Source organism: Tachyglossus aculeatus, chromosome X1 (genome assembly GCF_015852505.1).
Source record: "Tachyglossus aculeatus isolate mTacAcu1 chromosome X1, mTacAcu1.pri, whole genome shotgun sequence".
NCBI classification, from domain to species: domain Eukaryota; kingdom Metazoa; phylum Chordata; class Mammalia; order Monotremata; family Tachyglossidae; genus Tachyglossus; species Tachyglossus aculeatus.
The window spans coordinates 103,551,812-103,568,527 of NC_052101.1; the positions used below are offsets into that span (position 1 = coordinate 103,551,812).

At 41.9% G+C, this 16,716-nt stretch overlaps 1 protein-coding gene across 1 annotated transcript in view; it reads right to left on the minus strand.

Moving 5' to 3' along the window:
* Positions 1-16,716, minus strand: part of CNTN4 (contactin 4) — a 910,670-nt gene that overhangs the window by 237,525 nt on the left and 656,429 nt on the right. The window contains exon 6 of the mRNA XM_038772663.1: positions 12,867-12,962. Coding sequence (XP_038628591.1) covers positions 12,867-12,962 — 96 coding nt within the window. The remainder of the gene's footprint in view (positions 1-12,866; positions 12,963-16,716) is intronic.

A 16,716-nucleotide genomic window follows, 5' to 3' on the forward strand; every position in this document is an offset into this window, starting at 1 on the left:
CCTACTTCTGGAGGAAGGCAACAAATAACCAAGAGATAATCTCAAAGGTAGCTCTGATTTACTTTAGAGAATGCTTGTAACAATTTACTGGAGACTAGCTCTGGACAATCTATTAAGTTGTCACATCTTAATGTTTTAATTTCCACTGCAGTTGGGAAAAAGAAAGAGTGCTTAAAAAATAATTGGGCTCTACCTGCAAGGATCCAATATGGAAATTAGAAATATGTCTCCAATAAAAATTGGGGCTTTTTTTTTTATTACCTGCTAGAGGCTGTCACAGCGAAGACAGAAAAATTTCATTAGTGGTGCATTCATCCTTCTTACAATATTTTCAGGAAACTTATTTGAAAGATGACTCTATCTGCTTTAGTTTTTATGACCCCCACATGAGTTACAGATGTCAGATGCCTTTTCTCTGACTGGTTATCTTACGACAGTCCAAGCGGCGCACACAGGCAAAGAAGTAGGTGTCTGGGAGGGAATTCACCTCTCACAATGGTACAGCCCATTATTAATGGGCAAAGTCACTGTGTACTTAATGCACATGTGTCAAAGTTTCCAACTTTAATATAGTCCCCTTGGGAAATGGTGCTGACAGATGTGTAGACGGCAGAACTGCAAGTGGGCAACTAGTCGGCAGGAGATCATTAGTCTGCCTGAAGAGCTCCTGGATGATTAAGAGGTAACAGATTACAAGAGTCCTGCATAAATGATCTGTACCATGACCACCTGACAATTGATGACTTTTTAATTCCACATGCACAGGTCCAGGGTAATAAGAGGCCAATTGAGTCTTTGGTTCAACCACTGGAAATCCCTAAAACATAAATGTTTCTTGACTGAAAATAAAATTAACATATCCATTAAATTTGACTTCAATGTGTTCCAGTTCAATATGGAACAGGAATGAAATGGGATACTTGAGAAAGCAATGACGAATAGATTCCCCCTTCTCCCCATTTTTGGTCTATTTTTCAAAATGCTGACCAATTTACATTCTCTCAAAACAGGAATTTTTAAAGCAAGAATTGGATAGGAGTAATTTTAATTTCATCCATTTCCAACTTCAGAGAAGCTTTTTGCATCTTGTCCTTAATAAGTGAAGGAAAGACTGCGGCAGGATAGAAAATATGCCATTTTAATGTAATCTATTGGTATTTACAATTTCAAAATAACATTCTGTGTGTGATTTTACATTTCCAGAAAGGCTTATATATTTGATAAGCAGAAGCAGCTGTCAATACATCAGGCAACTAGAACAGAATTCTTCCTCCTCTAATATCCCTAACCCTGCAATGCTTGACTTAATTCAGCACAGACTTTTGATTGTGATTCATTGTTTATGGGCTATGTGGAATGCAAGTACATAATGAGATAACCTATGTTAATTATGTTTTGTGGATACAGGATTGATGCTGGGTATAGGGTTTTGACAAAGAACAAAGAGATGTTCTACCGGTAGGAAACAAATCTGGCATGGTATTTGCTGCAAAATAAAAGACAACATTTCTCAGATCACAGCCACTGCGCACAAGCAGGCTCTGGACCTGTGCTATTTTGCTGGCTGATTCTCAGAGCCAAATACCATATTCCCCCAGCATAGATAAGTATGGCTTTAATATTAAACATGTGAAAATGAACATGGAAGGAATGTCAACTTGAATTTAAAGGTCTTTAACCTGAAAATGAACTGGCTTCTTGTCACAGTGCACTTCCCGAAGCAGTCCTCCTAACTAGGCTTCAGTGCCATTTGGGAAAGGTGATGCTATTTGCTTTTTCTCCGTCTGTGGAAAGTCGAGTCACCCGAAGGGCGTCCCTGACTCCACACAACTAAACACATGCCCCACTGACACAGTGGAAGATTTGCCATTGGAGATTCAGAAGCCTACGGCAGGCCAGATGAAGCTGATTAGAGCTAAGTTAGTGCCATTTACTTTCCAACACAGGGCAATACATTGAGCTCGGCCCATCTCATTTCCACGTGAACCTTAATACAAGACATGTGCATGGTATGGCAGTTTCAAATGATAAGGTGCTCAATACATAAGAACATCCAGGCCATTGCTAAATAGTGGCGACATAGTGCAACTTGGACTCTTTCATTTTTTTTTTTCCTCTCAAGTTCACTGTGGGAAATGGGCAGGAAAAATAATAATAATAATAAAGATGGTATTTGTTAAGCACTTACTACGTATGAAGCACTGTTCTAAGTGCTAGGGGGATACAAGGTGATTAAGTTGTCCCACATGGGGCTCACAGTCTTAATCCCCATTTTACAGATGAGGGAACTGAGGCCAGAGAAGTTAAGCGACTTGCCCAAAGTCACACAGAAGACAAGTGGCAGAGCCGGGCTTAATCGGACTGGATAGAGGCCCACGACTACTTAAAATGGGAGTTGGACCTACAAAAAGGAGAAAGTGGAAGTGGAAAAGGAAGGCTGAGTAGAGGGGATTTTTGGCAGCACATAAACGCATGATATGACATGGAGGAGCCCTGGCTTTTATATAAGTTAACTACTGGGAAATGATTTTCAGAGTGTGAAGAATCAGGCAACAAGCATATTTAAGAGGGAAGGTTAAAAGCCAAAAGAAAATCTGTTCACATGCCTGGTGGTAAGAACAAGGAATTAGTAATTGTAGAAATCAACCAATCAATGAATTATATATATGGAGTGTTTTCTGTGGACAGAACATTGTCCTAAGCACACAATCTCTGCCTTCATGGAGTTTCCGATCTAGCGGGGGAAACAGATACTGAAATAATTTACAAAAAGGAGGAAGAAGGCAAGTTGGACCTGTGTATGAATTAATGCTTATTCATTCATTCAATCGTATTTATTGAGTGCTTACTGTGTGCAGAGCACTGTACGAAGTGCATGGGAAGTACAAATCGGCAACATATAGATGGTCCCTGAATTAATGCTTATGTAATGCTATGGGTGGTTATGAGGAAACAAGTATACATGGCAAAACAGCAATTTTCAGACCAATTCTACCCTGTGTTGAGCTGCAGAGTTGTCCATATCCCCATTGTCAGTTTCAGAGCAAGCAGTGTATGCCGGTAAATCTGCTGGGTTGCCCTCAGAGCAGAGGCTCCTAACACTGGTCCTGTCAGTCCCGCTGCCCTTCTCCTTCACTACTTTCCTCTGGTCATACCCATATCTGCAGCCTACTTCTCTCTGTTTCTCTCCCTCTGTTCCCTGTTGGGCACTGGCCCCTCTCTGGCCTGCCCTTCCAGGGATCTGGGCTTGCTTCCTTGGGATGGAGGTTGAGGTTGCTGGTTTCCACCCTCTCTCTACATCATGGGAGCCTGGGCCAGTGGGTCTACGGTCCCCTCCAGATCACTGGTGACCCCACTTTCACTCCAGTCTCATTCTCCCTGGACATGAGCCTAACCCTCAGCCCGATGTGAAGCGTTCTCACTGCCAGCCACCGCCGCGCGCCCCATCTTTCCTCTGCCCACCCCACCGCTGCCACCGGCTAACAACCGCTCTGTCATCCTCTTTCCTTGGCCTGCCTGCCCCATTGCATCTGTGTTGGTGGAGAATGAGGTGCACTCTTTTGGGGGCCCTGAGATCCCACCCTGTATGCACCCAGGACCTGTCCCCCTTCCCTGCAGGGGGATAGCTGAACGTCGACCCCCATTCCCAGGTCATCCAATGGCTCAGCCCCAGATGGAGGGAAGCTCTAAACTCCCCCATCTTCAGAACCCAGGGAAGTAGGGGGTGGGGGGAAAGAGGAAGGGAGGGAAACACTTCCTAGATCATAAAGAAAAGGTAAACAGATGCTCAGTCAAAGCTTTCACAGGCAGAAAATATAACATACATGAATGAATGACCCATGTATTTCTGTCCTGGCTTTTCATTTCAGTTCGTCCCCGAGCTCACCATAAACAACGCCGGTTTTTCAAAATTTCCCGGACCCAGGCAGCATTCCATCATCCCAGAAAACCGCATCATTATGTGGCTTAACACAAGGTAACCCGTGATGCACCGACCTGACAAAATACTGATCCCCTGCTGAAAATGAATCCGAAGAACTGCACGTTTCTTTTTTTCAGCTGAAACAGGCCAGATTCAGAAAGTAGATTTCTCACAGGCGTTAAAATAAGACTGGTCGACACGCATCCTGCAGGACATGTCCCTTGGGTTATTTAGGAATTGTACTGTCGGGTTTATGTCGTTGAAAATCTTTGTTAATCATTTGGTTCATTATAGGGGAAATTATCAGTAGTGCTTTACTGGATATGTGATGGATTTTTCATATCTACAGACACCTCCATTTCCAGCTAGCATCTGTAATCCAATACAATATAATCCTCCACTGCTATCTCTGCTAAAACTGCTCCAAAGGTAAAAGCACGCCATGCAGTTGAAATTTGGTTTAATGATCCCAGCTTGCACTGATCGTTTGGCTCTATGGATCAAATCTCACTTTTCAAATGTCATCTCCTTTTGGTGCTAATGTATTTGCCCCTCACCTTTTAGTGATCAATGCACATTCTGTTGTAAGGATCAAAACTGGAAGTCATTTCTTCAACTTTGATGTTTTCTAAGATAACAGAACTGCACAGCTTGCAGGTAAATCTATATATCCACCTATATACTTTCATTCATTCATTCCATGGTATTTATCGAGCGCTTACTGTGTGCAGAGCACTGTACTAAGCGCTTGGGAAGTACAAGTTGGCAACATATAGAGACGGTCCCTACCCAACAGTGGGCTCACAGTCTAGAAGGGGGAGACAGAGAACAAAACATATATACTTGTAGGGAATGTATCATTGTAGTGCCAGGATACAACTGTCAGGCGAGAAAGTGGATCATTAAAGCCATCTGTAAGTAAAATAACTAGTTTCAGGAGAATAATAATAATAATGGCATTTGTTAAGTGCTTACTATGTGCAAAGCACTGTTCTAAGCGCTGGGGAGGATACAAGGTGATCAGGTTAATCCATGTGGGGCTCACAGTCTTAATCCCCATTTTACAGATGAGGTAACAGACACAGAGAAGTTAAGTGACTTGCCCAAAGTCACACAGCTGACAATTGGCGGAGCCGGGACTTGGACACATGACCTCTGACTCCCAAGCCCGAGCTCTTTCCACTGAGCCACACTGCTTCTCTAGAACTGGAAATGTAAAACAGTAAGAAGGCTAATAATAATAACAATAATTGTTAAATGCTTGCCATGGGCGAAGCACTGTGCTCAGTGCTGGCATATGTACAAGATAATCAGGATGGACACAGTTCCTGCTCACGGGGGACCCACAGTCTAAGTAAGAGGGAGTAGCATTTAATCCCCATTTTACAGACGAGGAAACTGAGACACCCGAGAAGTCAAGTGACTTGACCAAGATCACACAGCAGACAAGTGGCGGGGGTAGGATTAGAACCCCGGTCCTCTGACTCCCGGGCTCATGCTCTTTCCACTAGGCCATGTTGCTCCTCCTTTGTGCAAACAGAAATACGTACTAATATAGCATATGTAAACCAGTGTACACAAAAATTCAATGTGAAGTAGTGACAACAAAGATGCTCAGGAAGAACAAAGGTACTGAGATGGTAGCAGGGAAGATGTGACAGGGAGAAGAAAGAATTAATCAAGGAACACCTCCTGGAGTAGGTAGATTTCAGGAGGGTGAAGATGTTATATTGTACTCTCCCCAGCATGTAGTACAGTGCTCTGCACACAGTAAGTGCTCAATAAATACGACTGAATGAATGAACAGGGGAAGCAGAGGATTGAAACAGGAGAGAGTTCTAGGCAGGAAGGAGGGTAAGAGCCAGGGAGAAGCAACATGATATAATAATAATAATAATAATGGAATTTTTAAGTGCTTACTATGTGCAAAGCACTGTTCTAAGTGCTGGGGGGATACAAGGTGATCAGGTTGTCCCCGGTGGGGCTCACAGTCTTCATCCCCATTTTACAGATGAGGGAACTGAGGCCCAGAGAAGTTAAGTGGCTTGCCCAAGGTCACACAGCTGACAAGTGCTTTGCACATAGTAAATGCATAATAAATGCCATTATTATTATTATTATTATGTGGTGGAGCAGGATTCGAACCCATGACCTCTGACTCCCAAGCCCGTGCTCTTTCCACTGAGCCACGCTGCTTTTAATAGAAGGAGCATAGGCCTGGGACTGGCTTATAATCCTGCCTCCACCTCTTACCTGCTGCATAACCTTGGGCAAATCACCTAACAGCTCTGTGCCTCAGTTTCCCTATCTGTAAAATGGGGATTCCATGCCTGTTCTCCCTCCCACTTAGACTTTGAGCCCCATGTGAGCCAGGGACTTTGTCTGGCCTGATTAACTTGTGTCTACCACAGCACTTGGAACAGTGCTGGGCACATAGTAAGCATTTAACAAATACCACAATCATTATTATGGTGGGTTGGAGGCAGGAGAGTCAAAATACCTTCAAGAAGAAAGGCAACTGGACTAAGTATAGTCTACTAGGTGCTTGAGAAGTACAGAATAACAAAGTGGCATGGGTACTGCTCACAAGGAATTTTATTCTAATGGGGTGACAAACATGGGAGAGAGTTCCAAGCTGGAAATCTATTAAAAGATCACCTGGACCAGTCTCCTGCCTCTAGTGAATAACTGAACCACCGAGGAGAGAGGATGACCTATTACACTGTTACATCACGCTGACCATCAAGAAGTCCATTCTTAAGTTTGCTGGCAGGCCTACACAGTCCAAGAATTGGATGAACGATATGCCAATGGTGGGTGGTCATTTTTCCCAGGGTCTAACGTGTCAGACCCTCAGGCCGGACAGGGATACATCGCAAAAATGTGATAAATGGTCGGAAGAGTGGGAGAAATAAAATTGACCGTGAGGCCGGTTGATTTGCCAGACTTTCAACTACTCATCACGTTCCATTCTTCATCAATTCTAGAATACCTTCCTCTGAGGGGAATAACATACTACAGAGATGTTGGGTGATGGAGGAAATGGCCTTTACCTCAGTCTCTCACATTATAAGTAGCAGGCTGTTTCCTAGCCCACAATACATCCTTTTGCTTGTTTGCCCAGTCAGCCACAAAAGGTGGAAGTAACCACACTTACTGATGGTGTTCTCAGTAAAATTGATGTGCATGTGCATACAGAAAAAAATCTTCAGACTTCTTAAAAAACTCCTGTAATATTCTTGATCTCCCATTAAATCAATTCTTCGGTAGGGCTGATACATGAGTTTATTTTAAAACAACCGACCTCTTCTTCAGTGTAATTTCAGTTTTCTTTGTTCTAAATCTTTCTAACCCCATCAAACAAGTTGGGCAAGAGGACTAAGATGGTCACCTGAATATAGACAGGCTCCTACCGCTACGAATGTGCCAACATACACCAGGTCTCCTACTTCCAGGTTACCAATAGAGTACCCTAGAACAGCCTGAAAAGAAAATGAAAATTTGTATTGGAGTAAAGTGTGCAGAACAGAAAGACAATGCTTACTGAATTATAAGAAACTGTAAGGCTATGTCTTTAAGAGTCAACCTCCAAATGTTACGGAAAACCTTAATCAGCATTTTTTCCAAACCAACAGTGCCAGACAGTGACTTCTTCAAGTTAATAATAGATGCAAATTTCTTACGAATATCTCAAGAGATCCATCGGAAACTCATTGGCCTATTTAAAACTTGTGACCTGAATGTAGATCAAGTATCGTTTGTCTGTGAAGACAAGCACTTCTCTGATTTTAAATTGATTCCAGAACTACAGAGGCTAAAATGACCCGATAAACCTGAAGATTATATTTATACATCATTTACCAGCTAATTGTCTACCCCTGTTTCCTGAACCACAAAGCAGTATGTCTACTGGTGTTCTAAGAGTGAAACCTGCTTCTCTTTTCAGAAGAGTTTCTTTAAATGTGCCAAACAGCCCCTCAGGGAATCGATTCATTTCATTTTGGTTCTTTTGAAGATGCTGTAACCATTTATTGAAGCAGTTCCCAGTCACCCAGCTCAGAGTGAACTTCCTCATTTGCCAGATGATTTGGTTGAGTGACAGCAAAGTGACTGCACTTATTCAGTTTCAAGGGGACTGTCCAAACTGTCCATTTTGATTGTTTTCAATGAAGATGATGAATTTGGGGCTGTGCATAGAAATAGAGCTTTGTTTCCCAAATCTTTGTTACTCTTCCCTTGTGAATTCACCAGCCGAGTGCAAGGTTGGGTCAACAGAGCAGTTATCCAGCACCTTAGTGTGGCAAGAAAACTTACTGATGTGTTGAGATTGTGGAGATGCAGCTAAAAAGGAAAATGCTTTTAGCTTTCAAGAAGTTGGGCTCACAATTTCACAGAGTGAAAGATGTGCAGATATGAAGAGGCTTGTACAGAAAAGTAGAATTCAGGGTTTTCAGAAACTGATTGCTAGGGGCTCTAGTGTTCCAGTATTTAACTCAATAGCATGGCATCTATTCACCCTTCCAATTTTAGTTAGAAGTTTTAAAATTTAAGTCTTGGCTTCACCTGATTATGGTACCGATGGCTTGAAAATTTGGTGGAGTCCTGGGTCAGGTAAATTGGTGCGATAAATTCCATGATGCCGCATTGCTTAGATGGAGTGTTTGGGGGTGGGGGTGGGGGGTGAATCTTAAGGAATGGGTAGGATGAGTTGTTAGCTGCGATAACATGGTGGATGGACAGAGAGGGACGGTGGAGGTGGAGTTTGTTGGCCAAAGGCAACTCTTTCCTCTTGGGAAGAGTGGGGTCTTTCACCAAATTTACCATCAGGTGGTTTGCCTAAGTGACCACAGGGCAAACCAACTATCATGGGCTCAAGACAGTTTGACATCACAAGAAAAGAGAAAACCTGAGGAAAACAGGCAAGCAAAATGCTACTGATAACAAAACTACCAATGGAAATAATCACATCATTAGAAGCAATATGGCACTGGCTTTCAGAACATAATAACAATGATATTAATAACTCTGGTATTTGTTAAGCACTTACTATGTGCCAGGCACTATATTAAGCGCTGGGGTGGATACAAGCAAATTGGGTTGGACAAAGTCCCTGTCCCACATGGGGCTCACAGTCTCAAACCACATTTTCCAGATGAGGTAACTGAGGCATAGAGAAGTTAAGTGACTTGCCCAAGGTCACACAGCAGACAAGTGGCAGAGCTAGGATTAGAACCCATGACCTTCTGATCCCCAGGCCCGTGCACTATCCGCTATGCCATGCTGCTTCCCAGTGAACATGGTAGCTCACACTTCCGCTAGATATAGCTTAGCACGAGCACCTTCTCCTTGCTGATCGGATAGGCTCAGCCTTAGTTCAATCAATCAATCAATCAATCGTATTTATTGAGAGCTTACTGTGTGCAGAGCACTGTACTAAGCGCTTGGGAAGTACAAGTTGGCAACATATAGAGACAGTCCCTACCCAACAGTGGGCGTGAATTCGTGACTAGGAAGCGTGGCTTGATGGTGACTTCTCTGATCTGGTAGACAATCTCAGAATCAGCGTGGCTATTTATTTATTTATTTTATTTGTACATATTTATTCTATTTACTTTATTTTGTTAATATGTTTTGTTTTGTTCTCTATCTCCCCCTTATAGACTGTGAGCCCACTGTTGGGTAGGGACCGTCTCTATATGTTGCCAACTTGTACTTCCCAAGCACTGAGTACAGTGCTCTGCACACAGTAAGGGCTCAATAAATACGATTGAATGAATGAATGAATAGTGAATAGAGCACCAGCTAGGGAGTCAGAAGGACCTGGGTTCTCATCCCAGCTCTGCCACGTTTCTGCTGTGTGACCTTGGGCAAGTTGCTTCTCTTCTCTGGGCCTCAATTCCCTCATCTGTAAAATGGGGATTAAGACCATGAGCCTCACATGGGCCAGGGACCCTGTTCAATCTGATTTGCTTGTGTCCACCCCAGTGCTTAGTACAATGCCTGGCACATAGTAAGTGCTTAACAAATACCACAATTATCATTATTATTATCACAAAATCACTTCTTGGATGATCAAGGATGACCTGGTTTGGTTATGAAAGCCCCGTACTGACAGGAAATGGGATAAAACTGGCCATAACATTTTCAGGGTCATTCTGCAGAACACACTCAGACTGACCGTTAAATGATCAAGTCACCTCTCCTGAAGAAAACACCATTTCCTTTCTTTCAGTTGCATTTCTATACTCTCAACATCCTTGCAAGTTACCCAATATCCATTTTCCCTCAAGATACCTCCTTGCAGTTTATACTGAACATTTTTCACACCTGCCAAACCTAAAAAGCCTGAACATCTTCATGGAATACTTAGACCGTATAGTACTGGGCAACTGAAACTCTTCCAGAAGATCACGTCATTATCAGCCTCATCATCAATGTTATTTATTGAGTGCTTACTGTGTGCTAAGCACTTGGGAGAGTACAATACAACACAGTTGGTAGATATGTTCCCTGACCTAACTGACATATGCGAGGAGTGGTGGAATTCAAGCCTTCTTTATGAAGAGCTCTGGAGGATCTTACATGTCAGTCAACCTGCAGGATCAGGGGAAAGGGCAAGACTTTCCACAGTCTTTTATTTAATTCTCTTTCTCTCAAATTCCATTGGGGACTACGAAGCAAAGAGGGCAAGACAATCTTGCAGGTTTGAAAAGGTGCCCTGCCTGGTGGACAAAAACCAATGAGCAATTCCTGGTTTCAATAAGTCCTGTGGTGCTTCCCTATATTGGAACGATCATAGACATATAGAATTGATTTTAGAGATTTGCTATTAAACTGAATAGGTAAACCAAGAATTGAGAGCAAAATCTAACACCAAAAATCCAAATCAAAATATATTAAACAGTACTTGACATATTGTAAGCACTTAAGAAATATCATGATACTATATTCTATAAAGTATAAATATATGTGCATATATATATATAATATACACACACACACAAAATGAACAATGGTAGATTACCAGAAATGCCCAATGACATTTTTCAAAATGGATAAATAGCTTTTTCAATTTTATATTGCTTTGAGGTTGTCTACCAGAGCAGTTGAAATTAGGCATATAGCCTTGGCTGCCATAGTTTCCATACATTATACAGCATCACCCTGATATAATAAAGGGCTGAGTCATATTCTCTTCACTGCTTGACAAGTTACAGTTGCAACAGGGATGCCATAAGCTGGTACTAAAACTCTCAACCAATCCAGTAACTCATGGCAACACTGCCAGTATCCAGGATATGCATGGACTGCAAAGGCAATAGTAAAATTTCTGTTACACAATTCATGAGGATGCTTTTCAAAGCAATTTTACAATTCTTACAATGCTTTCCTTATCTCTCTTAAAAATACCATCCATTTTAGGAATGACTTTCTTTTGACCTCAAAAATTAATTTCTGTTAAATTCTTTCCGTCCACAGCCAACATCACTTGCCTGGCTATTTCTAACGAAGCTCAGGACGAGCCTATTTATTCACTTGTCTTTGGCCAATACAGTTGTCACGGATGGTAAAACAGCCCAAGGAGCAGGATTGCATAGCAGTATGTATAGCCCAAAGAATGAAACATTTTAGAGGTAAGCCTATCCCTAAAGTTTTCTTTACATCTCTTTGTAACAGAGGGAAGATGCTCAAGCTTTTCTTATTTTGGGGTGTGTGTGTGTGTGTGTGTGTGTATATAAACACACAGGGATTTAATTCCTGGTGCACACCCAAGTCATGCAACCTTTGAGGTCAGGGCAGGAATTGTGAGCTTCTAGGGATCCTGTCATGGCACAATGGATACTGCTCCGCTCCCCTAATGGGGAGCTCTGTTGCACGCAGCTATGGAAGTCATCGGTGTCTAGGCAGTGATGCTCTACTGGGACAGAAGGGACAAAAAATCCTGGTCCAAATGAAGAATGCATGAGGGGTGGAGAAATGCTGTTCTCCCCTAAGCACCCCCAAAGGATGTGGTGAGATACACTAAATGAAGTTGCAAAGGACGAATATACTTCTTTATGGGGCTCGTTCTACATTAGAATCAATTATTCAATCAGATTTATTGAGTGTTTACTGTGTGCAGAGCACTGTACTGAGCCCTTGGGAGAGTAAATGTAATGGAATCGGTAGACACATTAACTGTCCATAATGCAGAACACTAAGGCAGTTATTTGGACAGTTCAGGCAAAATCTCACTTTCTGTTTGCCTGAGTTTTCCAAATACTTGCCTCAAACCCACCTTTTTCTTTCCTCACAGACAACTAGCATCTAAGTATTGCATTCCTGTATCAACTTGCATTTACATTACTGTCTCAAGTGTGTGACTCTTGTGTGTCTTTACCCAGCCAATCTTAAGCCAGTGATGATGAGCTCTCTATTGGTCATGGCTGCTGGGGATATGAGTTTTTACAAACCTTGCCCTTCCTAGTCATTAAATCAATCAGTCATATTTATTTAGCATTTACTGTGTACAGAACACTGTATTAAGTGCTTGGGAGAATACAATACAATCAACTTGGTAGATGCCATCCCTGCACACAGTGAGTTAGACCAATCCAGCAGACAAAAGAAAGCCACACTCCCAAAAGGCTTGTAATAAATACTGGCAGCTTTAGTGATGAGTCTACTCAGAAAAATGTTTATGATTGAGATTTACCCAGGTGTCTTTCCTTTCATGCCAGGTAGAAATTACGTGGGATGGAACATTTTCACAATCTGACATTTTCTCATGCCGACTGCATTTGAAAACCAAAATAATTTCACTTCTGCCCTGAGGAGTCATCAAAATGCTTCTAAATTATGCACCCCCTGGGTCAGGCCCAAATGCTGGAAGGACAGTCAGATCATTAGACAAGATGATTAATGGCTACAGCTCATTGCAAATGGCCATCAAATTTATATTTACCTCCAGAATGCGGCGGAGGCCCACACAGCAGCACCATACCTTGCCCTTGTCGGACGGACACGATACTTCTGGTTTTCGATTTGAAGTTTTCAAGATCTGGTGTTGAAAAAAAAGACAGAAGAAGAAAAACAAGGTTATACTTTTAAACCCAATAATGCAGCACAGAAAATGATGATTTCAGTTCTCAAAGGTGTACAAAACAGGACTTGGAAACGAAAAGCCTCTTAGTAATTGATCTATTTCAACCTCATAAATGGATTTCAAAGAACGTTAGTCCTCCAAATATTTTGTTTTGCTTGCAGAATTTGCATTGTCCCCAACCAACAACTTTCTTTCTATTCCATCTCTGATCACATAGTAAGCACATAACAAATGCCATAATTATTAAGTAGGGTGAGGGATCCATGTGGGCTGAGTGGTGTAATTCAGAGAAAAGAGCCACAAAGACAGAAAGCAGACAAGCCAAGAAGTAAGTGATACCACAAAGGGGGAGAAATTTGAGACTCCCTGTCACTGGGAGAGTAAGAAAAGTGGTAGGGACATAAGAGAAAGAGAGAGAAACAAAAGTAAATAGGAGAGCACCAAGAGGACCCAAGAAGGTGGAAAGGGGGAATTAACAAAGATGGAGAAAACCAAAAGATAATTAACTGTGGCACTTGTTGAGCACTTACTATGTGCCAAGCATTGTACTGGGGTAGATTCAAGATAAACTGATCCCAAATGGGGTTCACAGTCTAAGAAGGAGGAGGAGCAGGAACTGAATCCCCATTTTACAGTTGAGGAAATTGAGGCACAAAGAAGTTAAGTGACTTGCCCAAGGTCACACGGCAGGTAGGTGGCAGAGCCAGGAGTAGAACCCAGGTCCTCTGATTTCCAGGCCTGGGCTTTTTCTCAGTGTTGTGGCTGCTAATGAAATGAGGATCACGGGCAGAGGCAATGGAGTTTTGAAGTGATGCTGGGAGGGGATATTTGTCAAGAGAAGAAGAGGTCTGCTGAATGGAGAGAGAATTGCAGTTTCTCTCATGTGTCTCATTCTCTATTTCCCTGACCACACTCTTCCTTTATGATTCATGTTTTCTTCCTCTCTCTCTCAGTTTCATAAAGTCCTTTCCCAGTACATTCACAGTGGGCACATTACTATAACAGGTGAATGAGAATTTGAATTCCCCAAAGGCCTGAAGTGAATGGGCCAGGCCTTGAAATTTGAAGTTGTGGGACCCAAGTACGGGAAAGGTTTAGAAGAAAGAAATATGTTCCGTGACTGAATTTTATTTTATGAATGCCTGAATGAACGTAATTGATATCACTGTATTGTTTGTTGGAGGCTTGGTAACAGCTGATTAAAATTGGTGACTTTAGCTAATTACTAAGTGTTTCATTCGTTCATTCAATTGTATTTATTGAGTGCTTACTGTGTGCAGAGCACTGTACTACGCGCTTGGGAAGTACAAATCGGCAACATATAGAGACGGTCCCTACCCAACAACAGGTTCACAATCTGCACATAGTAAGCACTCAATAAATACCGTTGATTGATTACTTGAATCTATCTTTAGCTTTGGTAAATAATGCTTATTTATTTTCTATATAAAAGAAAGTACCTGCGTGCCTAATGCTTTAGGTCTTCCTGCGCCTGTAGGGAGGGGATAAAAAGCCCATAGGAGAGCTGCTATATTTCCAGTTCTATTGTTAGCTAGGCAGTGAGATCCAGCTACTTTCCAAAGCTGTTTTTAAGATGTAAAGATCAAGTCATGGCAGGGAGTGTATGTGCCTCTCTATATGGGAAACATCCCTCAAGTGTGTGAAAACTTAAAAACAGTGGATATACATAAATTGACAAATTCAGGTTGAGCGAAATCTTAGCCTGTACAGGTCATGGTCAGGCAGGGCATTAGGTCTGATAGTAATGAGAAGGGTATTGGCCAAGCATTTACTAGGTGCCAAGCACTGTACTAACTGCTGGAATGTATACAAGATAATCAGACAGGACAAAGTCCCTGACCAACATGGGACTCACAGTCTAATTAGGAGGGAAAACAGGTACTAATTCCCCATTTTACAGTTGAGAAAACTGAGGCACAGAGAAGTTAAGTGACTTGTCACACAGCAGGCAAATGGCAGAGCCGGGATTAGAACCTAGCTCTTCTGGGGTGGGTTGACTTTAGCTGAGAAAAATCTTCACAGTCCAAGTCTTTGACTCTCTCTTTCTCTGTCTTCCTCTTGATGGGAAGAAGGGCCAGTGGAATCTCTTTTGCTGGATCTGTAGGAGGGTTTTTGTTTAGTTGGTTGGTTTTTACAGTCTATGGTAGTAGAAATGGTTTCCTGGGAGTTACGGAAAATTCCTGAGGGGCCCTGGGGAGGGGGTTGCGGTGGGGGGGATTGTTTTGGGGGAGAGGGGAGGAAGAGGTAGGAAATGAACCATGAAAATCTGCCTGGGGGGCAGAAAATACCCAATGCTGACTATGACTGAAAGCCTTATGCCACGTAATTCTACGCAAGGGCAGTTGGGAAAGAGCAGAGAAACCTGGATGGTTGCTGTAACAGATAAAAATAACTGTGGAGATGGGGATTGAGAGATCTGAGCCTCAGTATTCCTACAATAATGCTGTAATCCTGTGTCATACAGAGCTGGTCTCATTGCTAATCAAATAGGTTGCAGTTCTTAACTTCATTTTTACTCTTCCTATAAAGTAAATATTCTGAAAATGTGTCCTTGCCAGAGGCTTTGCACAAAAATTTGAGAAATACAATATTATTAATTGCGGAGGTTACAGTTTGGGTCGAGACTCATGGTACTGAGTATTGATTAGCTGGAGCAGGTAGCATGGGGATTTTAACGCCAGAGCTCAATTATAAAGAGTAATCTCAGAAGTCTTTTCTCTCATGCAGTCAGTTGCTTTCAAGCTTATGTTCCTTTCCTTTTCAATGCAGCTGAATAATCGTCATTGGATCATCGTAGCATAAAGATGGGAAATGTGGAAGGTGAATATACTGAAAAGTAGAGTTATCCTGTTATAGTACTGTTATAAAGTAAAAGAAAGTTAAACTTAGATTTTATTTCCCTTGGGTTCTTCACTGCTAGGTATTTAGAACACAGAGAAATACTCAGTGCCTGTCTAATGCAAAATAATTTATTCTCAAAGTAGTCAATTTTCTAGTTAGGTGCAGCATGGCTCAGTGGAAAGAGCATGGGCTTTGGAGTCAGAGGTCATGGGTTCAAATTCTGGCTCTACCACTTGTCAGCTGTGTGACTTTGGGCAAGTCACTTCACTTCTCTGTGCCTCAGTTACCTCATCTGTAAAATGGGGATGAAGACTGTGAGCCCCACGTGGGACACCCTGATCACCTTGTAACCTCCCCAGAGCTTAGAACAGTGCTTTGCACATAGTAAGCGCTTAATAAATGCCATTATTACCATTATTATTATTACCTTGAAATGGTACATTTTTCTGCCTTGAACTTTTTCTCTTGTACTTGGGGGGGGGGTGTGTGTGTGTGGTGTGTGTGTGTGGGGTGTGTGTGTGTGTGTGTGTGTGTGTGTGTGTGTTTTGTTAATGGATAAATGTCTCTTAATGGTCATTTTATTCCAGAACAACATTTTAAACCTTTGTATTTTTAACCTTTGTAGTAGAAATAACATCAATTACATGCCACAGAATGCAAAATTTTGTGGCAGATATATTTTCCGGTTATATCTTTTACTATGATAAACAATGCTAAAGAATATGTTATCAACTCTTTATTTTTAACACATTTAGATAGTGTCCTTTAGAAACTTATTGAGAGAGATTAGAGAATAGAGCATGCATATCCAAGTGATTTATTTGTGGAATTCCTCAAGGAGGAAAAG